Source organism: Mesoplodon bidens (assembly GCF_964165515.1).
Source record: "Mesoplodon bidens genome assembly, chromosome: 11".
Taxonomy (NCBI): Eukaryota; Metazoa; Chordata; class Mammalia; order Artiodactyla; family Ziphiidae; genus Mesoplodon; species Mesoplodon bidens.
In genome coordinates, this window is record NC_138167.1 from 44,337,449 (window position 1) to 44,354,634 (window position 17,186).

Consider the following 17,186-nt stretch of genomic DNA (forward strand, 5'->3'; position numbering starts at 1 on the left):
AAATCAGGAGCCTCTCTTAGTGAAAGATGGTGGTGTGTATCAAGTCTGACACCAAGCTGACCTTCCCACTTGAGGAAGAGGAAATGAGTTCAAGTGGAACACACTGACACCCTCCTCAGCTGCTCACATACCCCAGAGTAGAAGGCTTCTCAGATATCTTGATCCTGCTTTCTGGGCCAGGACCAAGGATAAACACTGCTGGGAATCACCCAACCACTGGGATGGGTTGGAAAGTTCTACACCCCATTACAGTCCCATCCACTCATTCTCACACCCCAATCTGGCTAGGCTCAGCTGGATTGAAAAAGTTAAACAATAAAATATGAAAGCAAACACTTATGTAGTACTTACACTGGGGGCCAACTGCTGCTCTAAGTGCTTAATTTAATCCTCACACGAGCCCTAGGAGTAGAAACTACACCATCATCCCCATTTTATAGATGAGGAAACTGAGGCACAAATTTGAACCCAGGCAGTCAGGCTCTGACTCCATGCTCTTCACCAGTTCCCTCTGCTGCCTCTCAGCAAGGCATCACAAGCAGTGTTTTGCAGGCAGCATGCACCTGGTGAAGCAATCCCTCATTTGCCCCATATGGGTAAATTTCCAAAGGTGGGCCAGGTGGCCACGGCTAAGTGCTCCCACTCTCTTGCCCTTCTCCAGGGACAAGGCTCGGGAGGAGGGAAGAGGGCTAGAGGGGGAAAGGCAGGTAGGTGAAGGCCCAGGGGACAGAGTCAGTACATGCCATATAGAGGGTGTACTGGGCAGGCAGCAGGAGGCAAAGTTTAGCCTTGGCTTTGCCATCCACTTGCTACATGCCCTTTAAGTGGATTTTCCTCTTGGGTAAAAAATTTCACCAGCACCTAGTAATACAGTGCATGGCATATAGTAGGTGCTCAACGAAAATATGTTTAAGGCTGACGACAATCTCTTAAGATGCCTGTGAGCTCTTCACACCCAATGAGTCTTGACAGGAAGAACCCTCCCCACTCTATCTAGCTACCAGCTCCTCTGAAGAAAGCTCAGCAGGGACAAAGTTAAAGGGAACTCATTAGTCTGTCTCCTCTACCCCCCCATTTCCTTATCACTTAGGAATATGGGGCCCCCTCATGCTTCCATCAGTAAGCAATTACTGTCATCCAAAACAACAAATCATTAACTAGGCTCTGGATTCTAGTCTAATAGATTTCCCAAATGGGTGGCTCTTGAAAAGCCACGTGTGAGCTAGCCTGTCTCCTCTCCAGACATTTACTGAGCACAGCCACAGGCCAAGCCCCCACTTGTGTGTATATATGGGGGAGACAAGGGCAAATAGGACACAATTTCCTCCTGTCTTCAAGGAGATCATACTGTGGTAGAGAGAAATGGAAAGTCTACAAATAACTAAAATACATCGAGGTCCAGCTCCACAGGGCAGAAAGGGGAAGTGGAGTTACTGCAACAGACTCTGTTTTAGCCTCAACATGGGGGAAGGAAAAGATATGTTTTTTCATACTTAACCTCAACTTCTATTCCCTGCAGGCTGGGTGGGGGAATGTGTTTTTTCCCCTGTCTGACTAGGGACCTGAGACCACCACTCTTCCCTCCCCCTTGGCCTCACCCTGCAGGAGCACATCAACCCCACATTCCTCCCACACCAGGTGATGCCATCTCCCTACACAGGTTTGGACCTGCAGCTCTTGGAAAGTCTTGCATCCTCCTGTCTGGGAAGTAGTCTGGGACCCACGGAAAGGTCATCAACCTCTTTTCCAGACAGGTAGGTCCCTCATGCCCACCTCAAGCACATTCCAGGACACACCCTTGGGCCTACCCTCCCTCCATCCCCACCCTTCTTAACTGCTGGCTCTGCTTCCCCTGAGAAGCCCAGGTTTGGCTGGGAGGAGGAAAGGCAGATACAATCGGAGGTGAGGCAGGGAGGGGCTCACAGAACTGGTGTTCCTACTGGTACTGTTTCCTGCCCTGATGGCTCCCTCACCCTCACTCACTCTGGGTGGGGAAGAGTCAGGTACAGACAAGATCCCAGTCCCTCATCCATTCACTGCTCTCTCTCCTCGGCAGCCCTCCACTTGGGTTTCATGCAAGGATACAGGAGCTGGTGGACCCCAGTGATGCTGGACAAATGGTGCATCTACAGCCACAGAGGCAGAAGGCAGACAGCACACATGTGCTGAGCTGCAAGCTTGTTCCTGCAGGAAGGCTCCGGATTTGCCCCAAGGGGTGGTCACAGATGCAGCTCAAGCCCCTGGAATCTTTGCTCAGTGGCATGGGCACCCACCCCATATGCTCCAGAGACTACCTCACCCTGGATGTGGAGCAAGGTTTTTGCTTGGCAGCCGGGGAGGGTGCCTGACCCCAGAGTAACAAGATATGGAGGATCTAGGGGCCTCAGGCATTTCCCACCCATTTCTGTTGACAGGCAATTCCACAGCTCTCAGTTTAAGCTGGAGGCAGTCTTAGAGAGGCTAGAAGTACATACCTTCTGCTGGTAACCCCACCTCTCTCCTCACAACCTCCAGCTGCCCTCTCACCAGAACTACTGAGGTGGGTACAAGTGAGGATGAGTAAATCAAATCGATGATCAATTCAAAGTGTTTATTTTTAAGTAGAAAGGGGGAAGAGAGTGACACAGAGGCAACTTTCAGCATCTTCTTTCCAGGCCATCACCCCCATGTGCTTCCCAACCCAAAGCACTGGCAGGAGGGGCCCCAGGACAGGAGGAGGGGCCAGATAGTCGCAAAGTCACAGAGAGATCTGTACAGCCCTGGAGAGGTGGGATTCAGGGGTCCATCCCAGCTCCCTCATCCTGGAACAGGATTAGAGCTCAGGGGCACAGGGCTCCCCAGTGGGCGAGGGCACCCGCAGCTCGGCATCATGCCTGACCACGGTGAAGAGCCCCACCACCGCCAGCAGAGCCATCACCATAACGGCGGAGCAGATGCTGAACATGTTGCGAGTGCCCGTTCTGCGATCACTGTCATGGAGGACCAGAAGCCCCAGGCAGGCCAGCAAGTGCAGGGGCACCCGGAACCAGTTGAGGACACCAGCTTGCTCTGTCTCGGGGATCACTTTTCTCCGCAGGAAGCTCATGCTGGGAAAGTACAGCCCACAGGCCAATTCGATAAGGAGGAAGGCTATAAAGGACTCCACCGGACTCTCCTGGCCTGGGCTGGTAGAGAAGGTCAACATGAAGAGGGAGAAGACGACGATGAGGACAGCGAGGGAGACTAGGTGCATGGGCTGGAGGTGGTACCTCTTGGAGGTAGCGATGCGGTACAAAGAAGAGCCGAGCAGGCTGGCTGCCATGAAGCTGGAGAAGATGATGCCCAGCGGGGCCCCATGTGGGTCCAGCACAGGCGTCCAGAGGAAGACAAAGATGAAGATGACACTTTCAAACAGGGCCTGAATGGTGCCTAGCAGCAGCACACGACGGTCCGACAGGAGGCAGCGCAGGCCCCCAGCACAGGTCCTTGAGAAGGCACGCTGCCGATCATAGTTCTCTCCCCAGTTATGAAGGGCCAAGGCCCCAGCCAGAGCCAAGAGAGGGATGGCAGCCACAAAGGGTGCTACAGGCCCCAGGCCCATCCAGCAGGCCACGGCCTCAGCTGCCACACCTGCCACTACAGCCAGCACATGATTCCAGAAGGCAGCTCGGGCAAAGGTAGCCGGGATCCACTCTGCGGGGAAGTCATGCCGTTCCACATGCTCGTGGATGTACCAGGCCTCAAAGGCCGAGAAGAGCAGGGCTGTGGACAGCCCACCAAGTGCTCGGCCCACCAGCAGCACAAAGTAGTCCCGAGAGAGTTTGGTTAAGCAGCAGAGAGAGTAAGTGAGGGAGAAGAGGACACAAGACTTCTTGCGACCCAGCCAATCCACAAGGGAGGAGGCCACCAGTCCAAAGAGGACTGTGGAGGCAAGGCCGCAGACATAGAGGATGGCAATTTGTCCCTCCAGGAAGTGGTAATGTTGATAGAGTTTATAGAGGTAGGGGGCCTGGAGCCAGTCAGCTGCCAGGGCCAGGAAGTAGACCTGATAGAAATCCAGTTGAAACCGAAGGAAGGAGGGATTGCTGCAGGCTCTTCCAGAGGGCTTAGCCCGGCATCTTGACAGCTCCAACCCCAGGCAGGAGGCCAGGAGGACCACAAAGGCAAGGTAGGCAGTCACCAGCATGGCCGGCCCCCGGAAGACCTAGGGAGAGAAGGGGGCTTCAGAGTCACATCCATTGCCCGGATAGCGCTGTCAAGGGGCTGCGTGTCTAAGCAAAAAGCAGCTCCACCCAACCCCCGCTGCCACCTGCACTTCCCCACCCCTCAACTCCACTCCCCCAGAGCTCAGACCGGAGGGACCAGTTGGGTGGGTGGCAGGAGTGGCCCACCAGAGCGGTCTCCAAGGACCCTGGGCGGCAGGGAAGGGGTGGGAGAGGGGAGAAGATTGAGCATTCGCCCCAGCCTTGCCTGGTATAGCAGAGAGGGAGTTCCTTCACTAATCCCAGCCCTGCAGTTAAGGGGCTGCTGCCCTCTCCCACAGTAGCTTATGCATACAATACTTCCTTCTGTTACCTCCCATCCTCTTTGGGGAGCCCGTTTTTGCCCTCAATGTCTCGTCATCTGTCCCGAGCATCCCTACCGCCCGCGCGGGCCTCTCGAGTTGCTTCTGGGTCACGCGCGTGCATCTCAGATTCTCTCTCCTGCAGGTCAGGGCACCCCCCTACACACACAATGCGCCCCCTAGTCCCCGCCCAGCGCCGCCACATCCGCTCGCGCCTCGCCCAGACACCATTTCACCTGCTGCCCCGGTCCGCGGGGACGCTCCGGACACGCCCGGCTCCAGGCCGCCCGGCCGCCCTGCCCGCTCTACCTCCGGCTCGGGTTCCCCCAGCGCGCCCGCCCCTCACAGCCTGCTTCCGGGAGCCTGGGAGCTCTCTGGCCGCAGCCATGATGGGCCCCGTCACGTGACGGGGGCGCGGCGCTCAAACCCCGCCCCTACTCCGCCCTCTTGCCCCAACCAGGGCGGACGCCTGCTGGGGCTGAACGGGAGGCGTTGGTGGTCGCTGCTCCGGGTTTGGCCCTGTCCGCTGCCCTCCCGTGACAGCCGCTCCTTCGACTCCGGGATACCTACGGGGCCCCCTGGAAGTAAAGACACATTTTCTGTCTCTTCCTCCGTGCCGTGGGATAGGGAGCGCAGCTGTGCCTGGGAAAATGCCAGCAGTACCGCAGAGCCGGGGCTTGAGCTTCTTGAGGAACATCGCCGCCCCAAGCCGAGACGGGCTCCTCGCTTCCCTCCTCTCCCAGAGTAGTGACCTCCAGGCCAGAAGTCAGTATGGCCCAGACACCTGAGGGAGGCAGTGTGGTGTAAAGGACTTGGACTTCGGTTTGCAGACGGCCAAGCCTCAAATCCCAACCCTGTGGCCTCGGGCAAGCCATATGACTTATCAGTGTCCCAGTTTCTTGGTCGACAGTCATAGGAGAGCAGCGCCCAAATCAAAAAGGCTAAAGTTCAGTGGCAGTTAAGGGTTAAGAATTTCAGCCTTGGAGCCGGATGCCCACCCTCTGCCACTTACCAGCTGTGTTACCTTGGAAAGGTTATTTAAACTCTTTCCAGCCTAGTATTATCTCCTCAAAACCCTCCAATGGCTTCCCATCTCACAAAGCATAAAATCCAAAATCATTATAATGGCCTACAAAACCCTCTGTCCTCTGTTCCACTGCTACATCTCTGACCTTATCTCCTACCATTCTCCTTCCTAAGCCTTCTCCATCTATACTGTCTACCACCAGGGCCTTTGCACACTGTGCCCTGTAAAGTTCTGGTTCTTCTCCCAGATATCCACATGGTTCCCTCCCTCAGCCCCTGCAGTTCTGTCTTCAAGTGTCACCTTATCAGAGAGGCCTTCCTTGGCCAACCTGTTTGAAAAAACACCACCACCTCTGCCACAGTAATCTACCTGCTTCCCTACCAACTCTCTATTCTCCTTTGCTGCATTTTCTCCATAGCACTTAACACCATCTGGCACACTATATATTTTGCTTATTTACTATTTCTTCTCCCTACAGATTTTTATCTGTTTTGTTCACTTGTATTCCCAGTACTTAAAATGGTTAATGGTACATAAAAACATTCAATAAATATTTGATGAATAAATGAATGAATAAGTTAATACGTGTAAACTACTCTAAAAAGTGCTGGTCTTTATTAGCTGGTAACACTTATCAAACAGTTATTATGTACCTAAGTTCTGTCTTAAGAAGTCCTGGGCGGGCCAACTGCTGTAGATGAATTGTTTAGCTGTCACAACAACCCTTTAGGTAGTTACTATGATTATCCTTCAGAACTGGAAAGGTTAAGTAACATGACTAGAGTCACATGGTTAAGAGGTAGAGTCAGAACTGGGACCCAGATCTTTCCAGTTCCACACTCGTGATTTCTAAGAAGATTAAACGGGTTCACCCACCTGCACAGGTGATTAGCAAATGTTGGTTTTCTTTTCTTCTTATTTATTTATTTATTTATTTTTGGCTGTGTTGGGTCTTCTTTTCTGTGTGTGGACTTTCTCTAGTTGTGGCGAGCGGGGGCCTCTCACCGTCGCGGGCTCTCGTTGCGGAGCACAAGCTCCAGACGCGCAGGCTCAGCAGTTGTGGTTCACGGGCCTAGTTGCTTCGTGGCACGTGGGATCCTCCCAGACCAGGGCTCGAACCCGTGTCCCCTGCATTGGCAGGTAGATTCTCAATCACTTTGCCACCAGGGAAGCCCCTGTTGGTTTTCTTTATACTAAAGTTTGGAGGGTAGAGGGTGGGAGAATCTGGAATTATAACTTGAGAAATACTTTCTTATGATAAAGTAAACAGATGAGATTTATATCCTACAAGTTCCAAGGTGCCTTTATCCCTAACTGGCAAACTTCTAGAGAGTAGAAAAGGTATAGGTTCCCATGCATTTGTCTAGAAACATGAAGACTCAAAAATCATGATTTCCCAAGGTCATTCAGTGAGTGAGGGCATGAGGGATCCAAATGGCCTTCTATTCTGATCCTGGACTGAAACCCCTTGAACTCCTGATACCCAGTCTCTCAGTTCCTGGTGGTCTTTTCTTTGAGGGAGGAGGTCATCCTGAATGAAGGCAGGGAGTGGGACAGGATGGCCTTACGTGCTTTGTCTTCTGTTTTCTATGATGGAGGCCAGTGCTCTCCATTATTGAGTTGCATTTTGCTAAGAAGCACCTGACAAAGAGAGACTTTAAGGAAGATTACATTATTTTGGATTACTTTTATTGTAGGACCTATTCAAAATATGTTAACTCTTTAAGGTTCCCCTGGCCCCTCGAAGCTGTGAAGCACAGCTGGGAAAGATCCTACACATGGGAAATGTGCCAGCTGAGCAGCAGGGGACTGAAGGGGATAAAGGACAGCCTGGGAGTGCAATTCCATCTCTAGGACACACTTCTAGTAGAGGGCAAGGAGGGCTGGGGTCTGTGTGTGGGGAGTCACAGGGGAAGTCTGGCTTTCAGGGCAGGTGGGGAGGATGCTCTGGGAATTACTAGGAACCATGCTTACCAGAGGAGCATCATTTAAAACTTCTATTATGAAAATGTTCAAACATACATAAAGGTAGAGAGCATAGTTCTATGAAACCCTATATACTTAATTCAACAATATTGATTTTTGTCCCTTTGTTTCTTCTCCTTCTTTCTTTTTTTGTTTGCAAAAATACTTAAAATTAAATACATCACTTCACTCCATACTTCAGTGTGCATCTCTAGGAAATACGGACCTTTTCTTACATAACCTCAAAGCCATTTTTCACATTTAACAAAATCAACACAGATTCCTTGGCATTGTAAGCACTCAGTTCATAATTAAATGTTTCCAACAGTCTAAAAATGTCTCTTTATAATTGGGTGGTCCCAATCAGGAACCAAGCAAGTTCTCCCCACCACCACCACCAGCCATTGACTAGTTGAAGAAATCCAGTCAGATCTCCTTTAGAATGTCCCACATTCTGGATATGTTTTCTTACTTCCTTGTTGTGTCATTTAATTTGTTCCTCCACCCCCCCATATTTCTCATTAAATGGAGATTAGCTCTAGAGGTTTGATTAGAATCATGTTCAGTTTTTTTGTTTGTTTCTCTGTTTGGCTAGAGTCCTTCACAGGTGGTGCTGAGTGCTTCAGATTGCGTCATATCAGGAGGTACACGGCATGTGGTTGTGCCATTTTTAGCGATGCTAAGATTCATCAGTGGGGTCAGGTAGTGACAGCCTTATTCCTCCATTGTAAAGTTCTCCATCAACCACCATCCTTGGTTTCATCCATTGACGATTCTTGCTTTGACCAATTATTTCATTAGGGGTTGCAAAATGGTGATTTTTCTAATTCCATATTCCTTCTACATTAGCTGGAGTTCTTCTGTAAATAAGAAGTTTTCTCCACCACTTAGGAGCTATTTGGCCACCCTGAAATATAAGTTACACAGGACAGGCAGCATAAATGCATAATTCTTTTTCTTTCTGGTTGCCAATTTTCAGAATATGAAGTTGGGAGAAAAACTTCATTTTTTAAAGTTTTGGGCTTAGAGCTGAGTAGGGATGGATGGCCTGGACAGTGGGCAGGGGAAGAAGGGTCTATTCTGGTAGCTCTGTCCAGCCCTCACTCACTCCAGGGCATGGGGTGTTTGGGGGACAGATAGACAATGGAGGACTTGGTGTCCTGGCCCTTGGGCAGCAATGAGATGGGCATGACATAGGCCTGGTGTGCAGGCAGCTGCAGGACCCAGAGAGAGAGAGAGAGAAAACCAGATTTGGGGGAGGCAGAAAGAGAGATAGGAATTGAAAAATAGCTGGACCCAGAAGACAGGAACAAAGACAGAAAGGGAAATAGAAATGGAAGAGATCAAGAATGACTTGCACCCAGAAGCAGAATAGGACAGAAAAGGAGAGAGGCAGGAGGTGAATCAAAAGACCAAGGAAGAGGAACTTCCCTGGTGGCGCAGTGGTTAAGAATCCACCTGCCAATGCAGGGGACGTGGGTTTGATCCCTAGTCCAGGAAGATCCCACATGCGGTGGAGCAACTAAGCCCATGTGCTGAAACTACTGAGCCTGCGCTCTAGAGCCTGAGCTCAACTATTGAGCCTGAGCTCTAGAGCCCGAGCCACAACTACTGAAGCCCCTCTGCCTAGAGCCCACGCACTGCAACGAAGAGTAGCCCCCGCTCTCCACAACTAGAGAAAGCCCACAACGAAGACCCAACACAGCCAAAAATAAATAAATAAATAAATTTGTTTAAAAAAGAAAAAAGGAAGAAAACAAGATTTTAAATTAGATGGGGAGGGCCTCCCTGGTGGCGCAGTGGTTGAGAGTCCGCCTGCCGATGCAGGGGATACGGGTTCGTGCCCCAGTCTGGGAGGATCCCATATGCCGCGGAGCGGCTGGGCCCGTGAGCCATGGCCGCTGAGCCTGCGCGTCCGGAGCCTGTGCTCCACAACGGGAGAGGCCACAACAGTGAGAGGCCCGCGTACCGAAAAAAAAAAAATAAAATAAAAATAAAAAAAAATAAATTAGATGGGGAAAGGGAGGGACGAGTGGGGGAAACAGATGTAGAGACACAAGTTAGGTGAAGGCAGAAAGTCCAGGTGACAGAAAAAAGGAAACAGAAATGGAGAGAGTGGTGTAGAAAGCTAGAAGGAAGGATAAGCAGAAGGATAAACAGAGATAGAAAAGAAAGAACAAAGGGTTCCAGAGAAGGAGGCTGAGAAAAGGAAGATTGAAGCAGACCAGTGTCAGAGAACTTGGGGAATGTGGAGGGGTGCTTAGGGGCTCTCAGCTTAAGATCCAGTCCCACGCAGATGCCAGCCTCTATCACTTCCAGCTTCTTCTTGTTGGCTTCTCCAAACCCCCAGCCCCAGCCCCACCCCCGGGGACAAGGGACTTATGACTAGCTATGTGTGGATGGGATCACTGGGAACCGGAGTCAAGGGTTCCCAGCTTCCATCATGCCCCTGCCAGATGAGCATGGATGTAACAGATGGGATTATTGCTGGAAGATTGAGGTCAGGCGGCTGGGCGAGCACTCAGAGATTTGAGAGATAAGACATCCAGGTAGAGAGCACCAGGTTCCTAGAAGCAAAGGACCATGAAGGATGTCATGATATCCAAGGGGAGGGAGGAACCAAGAATTCTCTGCTCAGCCTCTTCTTCTGGTCCAAGAGCCATTGACCTTCCTTACCAGGCTCATGATGAGAGGTAAGGGATTCAGAGATTCTTGGATCATTTAGGGATATGGGTGGAGGTCCACAGGGCAAGAAATGTGGTCCCTGGACAAAGGATCCCCTGTCGCCTCTAGAGGAGGAATCCATCTTATCCATGCAAACTGCAGAGAAGATGAGCCAGGAAGGGTCTCCAGGGGAGGCTGACTAGAGGGGAACATGGCCAACTTGCTCACCTTCAGGGGCCGTGGGAGAAGCTCTGAGAAGAACACTTTCCATTCCAGAAGCTGCAGAAGAGGAGGTTCTGGAACCAGTGAGAGCATGCCCAGAAACTAGCTTCAAAGCAGATGTCCCGGGACTGAGGAGGAGGCCGGGGGATCTCAGCAGCCAGCCTCCTCTCCCTGCCTGGGTGAGGGGTCCAGCTGATCCTTCTCCATCCTCCAGAGCTTCTGCCTCCTCCCTGAGGAAGCAGCTGCAGAAGTGCCCTGGAAGATAGGCAATCTCTCAAGGGGCAACAGCCCAGCTAGACTATCAGACAGTGTCGAGAGGTGCGGTGTCCCCTGAAGCAGCAGCTGCAGCGGCCGGCAGAGACTGGAGGTCCCTGGGCAGCCCCCCGGCCACGGCCACAGCTGTCACCACAGCCCAAGCAGGAGCTGGAACAGGCAGCTTGACCCCTGGAGCAAGGGTACATGGGGCAGGCAGAGGGGTGGCAGCAGGTCAGATGTGGAGCAGAGCAGGGGCTGCAGGAGCTGAGGGGACAAGTCGAGGGGGGACAGGCAGGGCAGGGAGGGCAGGGGCACGCACAGGGTGGGCCAGGGAGGCCAGGACAGGAGGGGCACGGAGCTGCGTAATAGGGATAGGTAGTGCAGGAGCAGGTGGGAGGGGGACAGCCAGGGCAGGGGCAGGCACAGGCAGAGGGCGGGCAGGACAGACAAGGGGAGGCAGCCGGTGGGCTGTGCCCGGAGGGTGGAGGGGGATGTTGGTGGCTGGGCTTCTTGTTCCGAGGCCCCAAACGTAGGCCCAGGGAGAAGTCCATTCAGCTGCAGAAGCGGCCAGGCTGGGGGGTTGGGTGAAGGGGAGGGCAGGGGTGGGGTCAGAGGGGGGACAGTGGGGAGCAGGGGTGTGGGCAGGATTAAACCTAAGCCACTGCTGAGCCTCTCTGAGCCTGCAGCAGCTCAGACGTCCCCAGCTAGCCCGCCACTTCCCGGCCTGCCTGCTCCCCTCCCCTCCACTGAGAACCCACCAAGGGCACCAGACCAGAGCACGTCCGTCCTCCAAATAGCATGTGCACTTTCATGCCTCCAGTCCTTTGTTTCCACTCTTCCTCCTGCTCCCAGTGCCCTTTCTCTTTTCTCCACCTGGCAAGGTCCCATCATCTCTGAAGTGTTCCCCTTTATTCAATCAAAAAGTATTTCTGGGCTTCCCCGGTGGCGCAGTGGTAGAGAGTCCGCCTGCCGATGCAGGGGACACAGGTTCGTGCCCCGGTCCGGGAAGATCCCACATGCCGTGGAGTGGCTGGGCCCGTGAGCCATGGCCACTGAGCCTGCTCGTCCAGAGCCTGTGCTCCGCAACGGGAGAGGCCACAACAGTGAGAGGCCCGCGTACCGCAAAAAAAAAAAAAAAAAAAGTATTTCTTGGGGACTTCCCTGGTGGCACAGTGGTTAAGAATCCGCCTGCCAATGCAGGGGACACGGGTTCAAGCCCTGGTCCGGGAAGATCCCACATGCCGCGGAGCAACCAAGCCCATGCACCACAACTACTGAGCCTGCACTCTAGAGCCTGAGGACCACAACTACTGAAGCCCGCACGCATAGAGCCCATGCTCTGCAACAAGAGAAGCCACCACAATGAGAAGCCCGCGCACTGCAACGAAGACCCAATGCAGCCATAAATAAATAAATAAATAAATAAATAAATAAATAAATAAAAAGTATTTCCTGAGCTCCAGGCACCTGACACCTGCCCATCACTCTCCAGCCCTGAAGGCCAGAACGGCTGCTTCAGGCTCCCATATTGTCCCTAGAGGAGACATAGGGAAGCAGCAACAGCACCAGCAGATGCTCTGAGACTCTGAGACTGAGCCAGAGATGTTGGTGGGAGCTGGCAGGGGAGGGAGGAAGCCTAGGTTCTGGGAGTTTCCTGCCAGGGCAAATCCCAGGTGTGAGGGTTGGGGGAGGGGCTGGCTGTCTCTGGGAGCCTGACAACCAGCCTGGACAATTATTATCTGAGGGCCTGTCATGCAGCAGGCACTGGCCATGGGACAGAGCAAGACAGCTTACTTTAAAGTGAGGGGTGGGTCAGGGTGGAGACAAAAACCAAACAGGTAAACAAACAAATACATTAGCTTATTTCAGAGCATGGCAATGGCTATGAAAAAAAACAGGGTGAAAAAAAAAACCAGGGTGATGTGATGACTCAGAGAGGTGGATCCTTCAGGAGGGGCAGCTAGACAGCCCCCAAACAGTCAGCTATGATGGCCCTTAAGGGTTTGGGAGGAGATAAAAGCACTGGCAGGAACTTCCCTGGTGGTCCAGTGGTTAAGACTCTGAGTTTCCATCCTGCATGCCACATGGCCAAAAAAAAAAAAAAAAAAAAAAAAAAGTGCTGGCCAACCAGGGGAGAGCTGCTTGAGGCTGAATGGAACCCAGGTGGCTGGACTACGAAGAAAACTAAAGCTGAGAAGGGTATAAGGAGGGCTGGAGGTTGCAATAGAAAATTCAGTGGTCAGGGAAAGTACCAGTGAGAAGTGACATTTTAGCAAGGACCTGAAGAAAGTGAGGGAGAGAGCCATGGAGACAGCTAGTGGAAGAACATTCCAGAGAGGGGGGATAGCAAGTGCAAAGAGCAAAAAGGAGAGTCATATGGCACAGGCAGAGAGCCAGGTAGAGGGCCTGGGAGCCACGGCAGTGACTTGGATCTTATTCCAAGGAAAAGAGAAAAACACTGAGAGTTTTAGGTAAGAAAGGTGTATGAGTCTTCTTGATCCTACACCTGCCCCTGGTTAGAACATTCTGCTTCCTGTGTAACTGATACAACCATTTTGGAAAACAGTTTGGCATTATCTGGTAAAAATTGAGATTTCCTGTATGTACACTTTGACTCTTAGTTCTATGGCCTAGAAAAACTCTTCCATGTATGTACTGGGAAACACACACAAGAATGTTCTTGGGCTTCCCTGGTGGCGCAGTGGTAGAGAGTCCACCTGCTGATGCAGGGGACACGGGTTCGTGCCCCGGTCCGGGAAGATCCCACATGCTGCGGAGCGGCTGGGCCCGTGAGCCATGGCCGCTGAGCCTGCGTGTCTGGAGCCTGTGCTCCGCAGTGGGAGAAGCCACAACAGTGAGAGGCCTGCGTACCACAAAAAAAAAAGAAAAAAAAAAAGAATGTTCTTAGTGGCATTATGATAGCCCAGACTGGAAACAACTCAAAGTTTCACCAACAGTAGAATAAAAAAATTAATTGCGGTATATTTAAGCAACTGAATGCTCTGTAACAATAAAAAAAGACAGTTATGTGCAACAATTTGGATCTCTCTCACAAACAAGAAGTTGAGCAAAATAAGTAAGACACAAAAGGGTAATACAGTGTCATTCTGTTTATATAAACCTCAAAAACAGGCAAAATTAAGTAATATTGATTAGGGATGCATACATAGGTGCTAATACCATAAAGAAAGAGAAGGAAATAATTATCACAAAAGTCAGGATGGTGGTTACTTCTTAAGGGAGGGAGGGGATGATGGGAGAGTCACATGGGAACTTCTGGAGCAGGAAGTACTCTATTTCTTGACCTGGATGCCAGCTGAGTAGGTATTCACTTTATTCCAATTTATTCTGTACACTGTTCATAATATATTTCTTTACTCTTTCAGGAAGAGAAAATAGAAGTACTGTTTCTTTCTCTACTCCATGCCGCCTCGTTCAAATCATTACGCTGAAGTTAGATACTGCCTAGTTCATATACCTATCTTTCCCACCAGACCTTGAGTCAGCAACCTTCCCTGTCACTGGTCTGGCACCTGTCTGGGCCTGGCCTACAGCAGATGCTCAATAACTGTTTTCTGAATTGGATTGAACTGAACTGATTTTTCCAAGTCTCTCATCTCATGGAGAGGTGGGCAGCTGCAGAAGAGGAGGAAGCCTGTCGTGGTGAAGAGACCTCAGGACCACCAAGACCTAGGTTCCCATCTTAGCTCTGCTATGTGCTAGCTGTGTGATATTGGGCAAGCTGCTTAACCTCTCTGGTTCTCAGCTCCCTCCCCTGTGATGGGGTTGATAACAACTGCTACTTCTCTGGACTGCTTTGTGGATTAAATGAGTAATGTATATGCCTAGCACAACGCCTGGCACATAGAGATGGTCAACGAAGGATAGCCTCCCAACGCCCTCTCCCCAGCCCCACATCTTTTCTTCGAAGGGGTTCACTAGAAAGGGCAGCCAGACATCAAATATGGTCCCAGAAAGTGGGCCCACATCCTCAGGGCCCCTCAGGGCTAAGGTGGAGATGTAGTCTGGAGGAGAGCTGGCAGACAGGGAGATCCCACTGTAAGTGAAGAGAACCCAGGCTGTTGGTGGGAGCTGGCAGAGGAGGTAGGACACCAGGGTTCTGGGAGTTTCCATCCAGGGGAAGTCCCAGGTGTGGGTGCAGGGGTGCCAGGCCCGTCCCACCCAACACCCTGGCCCCAGGGCATGTGGGCACAGGGAGGAAAATGGGTCAGAGCAGGGCTGGAACTTAACCCCATTGGTCCCATGACCTCTTTGCCAACTCTGGAGGAGGCATGGCCACAAGAAGCCTGCTCCCTCCCCAAAGGACCCTCCATCCCTTTTCTTCAGAAGGGAAGAAGCTTGGAACCTTGGTGTCTGGGCAGGAGGAGCTGGAAGCCCCCCAGTGGACAGAGGAGAGATAACCCCATAACCCGGGATGGAGGCTCTGTACAAAACAGACTGCTGCACCCACTCACACCGGGACTGGCAGCCACCTGGAGCGCTCAGCTCACAAACACGGGGCAACTGTGGAAGCAGACATGCTCCTCATTCCAGGGAGTGGAACAGGTCAGGGCTGGATCCCAGAGGGGGAGGGTGCACGGTCAAACAGATCAGAGTAGAAGGGTTTTCTATCTGGTGAGGCTCCAGCCAGGCAAACTCAGGAATCCTTCACCCTGAGGGATTTGCCAACAATGTCCGGCCTTGTTTTCTCTATGTAATCTCAGGCCTAGGCCTGCAGATTCCTCCTCCCTATCTGTGCCTCTGTTTCCCTTTCTGGAGGAAGAGATGAAGGAATGGGTGGAATCATTCCAAGGCAGGATCACCAGGTGTCCCAGGGTCCTGCTCTGGCCATTAGGAGGTGCTTACCATCCCTCCCTTGTAGCATATCAAAGTCCAGGTGAGGAGCAGGTATGGAGGGACCTTCTTCTTTCTGGGGGAGCAGGGTGGCTGGGAGCCAGGACCCTGATTCCAGGGCCTTTGCACATACTCTTCTGCTGCCCTCCCTTCTCTCTACTGCCCACCCCCACCCTCGCAAAAGTCTTTTCTGATCTCCTTGGCTGGGGGAAAAAACTCTTCTACTATCCATTCTCACAGCACCTTATACCTCTCCACGCTGGTTGTCACTTGCAATTTTGTGGGTGATTTGTTTCATGTCTGTCTCCTCTACCAGACTATAAGCCCGCAAGGGCAGAGACCATACCCAGGGCCTAGCACAGTGCTTGGCATATGGCGGATGCTTAATAAAGATTTGCTGAATTAATGAATGGTGCATGTTCAGGGAAGAAATTCCTAGAGTTGTTTAGGCCAGTCCTAAAATCCTGTGTTTCAAAATCAAGGCCTTATTCTATGTGGGGATCTGGACAGCTCTGAGGCTGGTAAGGATCTTCCACACACAAACTCATCCACCAGGAGAACCAACAAACTGGCAAGCAGCAACATAGGCCTGATACAAGGGGTGGAACTGAGCAAGCACCCAGGGCAAGGCTGGCACCAGCCTCGGCACAGAGCAGGCCTAGGGGGAGGAGGTGGGAGAGGAGGGGAGGAAGGGAAAGAAGACACATGTTGTTACATGTTTTCATCACGCTCTCCCTGGGTGCCCCTGGTCTCCAAGCCCCGATGGCACTTCTGTGCCTTAATGATGTCCTTGGGGGTTGTAACATAGCTCCCCCCACCGCCCAAAGACATCTGCCAGCCACCTCTGAGCGTGGCCTAGGACATCCCCCAGTACCAGACTGGGCATGGGGAAATTGCCTGTTCAGTGTCCTGATGCTGATGGGGAGTGGGCAAGGGTGAAAATTAGGGGCGGGCAATATGGTAAATCAGGGCAGCTGGGACAGATGTGTGGATCCTTTTCCTCTCCTCACAATCTCTCCTTTTGGTCTTTGTGACGAAGGGAGCAAAGGAAGCCTGGTCCTAGGGCCCCCAAGATATCATTTTCTCCAAGTTGCCAGGGTGACCAAGTGGAGCAACCACAAACAGAGCAAAGCCTAGAACTGGGGATGACCCAAGAGAAAGAGAAATGAGGGGAGCTCTCTCTACCAGTTTCCAGAGTGGGAGACCCTCTTCTCCAGCTTCCTCCGAGAATCCTTGGACAAAGCACAGGTGGCAATGCAAGATGGAGAGAAGAATCTGAACCCCTCACAATGCCCCTCTTTGCCTGTTTGGTTTGACTTCCAAACCGCTGCAGCCCACAGACCCCAGTCATTGGGTCCTGGGGAGAGGCGGGGGCGGAGGCGAGGCAATCCCGAGGGGAGGGGCCGGCACAGGGCGGGTCTTCCTGGGCATCGCCCCCTGGCTGCTGTCGTTGGCTGGGGACCGTAGAGGCTGCCAGAAGGGCGGAGCCACAGTTACCAAGACAGATGGACAGACAAACACCCACCAGAGACAAAGACAGAGGCAGACAGACAGACAAACCAAGACAAAGAGGAAGGCAGAGACAGATGGAATTCCAGACCCACTCTCTCTTTCCAAGCTGTCCAAGAGTTTTGTCCCCCGTTAGCTTCCCTGGCC

General features: G+C 52.1%; 2 protein-coding genes across 3 annotated transcripts; both read right to left on the minus strand.

The window, feature by feature from the left end:
• Positions 1-2,575: 2,575 nt before the first annotated feature.
• Positions 2,576-4,697, minus strand: MFSD5 (major facilitator superfamily domain containing 5). Its single transcript, XM_081248745.1, has 2 exons — positions 4,622-4,697; positions 2,576-4,183 (listed from the first exon to the last, which is right to left on the minus strand). The coding sequence occupies exon 2, from the start codon at positions 4,163-4,165 to the stop codon at positions 2,813-2,815; it is 1,353 nt and encodes a 450-aa protein (XP_081104871.1). The 5' UTR covers positions 4,166-4,183; positions 4,622-4,697; the 3' UTR covers positions 2,576-2,812.
• A 2,616-nt stretch (positions 4,698-7,313) lies between these two features.
• Positions 7,314-13,212, minus strand: LOC308625341 (uncharacterized protein). Of its 2 annotated transcripts, none has more exons than XM_081249410.1 (2): positions 10,428-13,212; positions 7,314-8,442 (listed from the first exon to the last, which is right to left on the minus strand). In XM_081249410.1, exon 1 carries the CDS (start codon positions 11,225-11,227, stop codon positions 10,715-10,717), a length of 513 nt encoding a protein of 170 aa, XP_081105536.1. In that variant the 5' UTR covers positions 11,228-13,212; the 3' UTR covers positions 7,314-8,442; positions 10,428-10,714. The 2 variants fall into 2 exon arrangements, with proteins under 2 accessions (XP_081105536.1, XP_081105535.1); XM_081249409.1 differs by lacking the exon at positions 7,314-8,442 and adding an exon at positions 9,512-10,102.
• Positions 13,213-17,186: the final 3,974 nt, after the last annotated feature.

Excerpts from the sequence above, each read along its gene's own strand:
- MFSD5 (XM_081248745.1), bottom strand. The coding sequence starts at position 4,165 with ATGCTGGTGACTGCCTACCTTGCCTTTGTGGTCCTCCTGGCCTCCTGC.
- LOC308625341 (XM_081249410.1), bottom strand. The coding sequence starts at position 11,227 with ATGGACTTCTCCCTGGGCCTACGTTTGGGGCCTCGGAACAAGAAGCCC.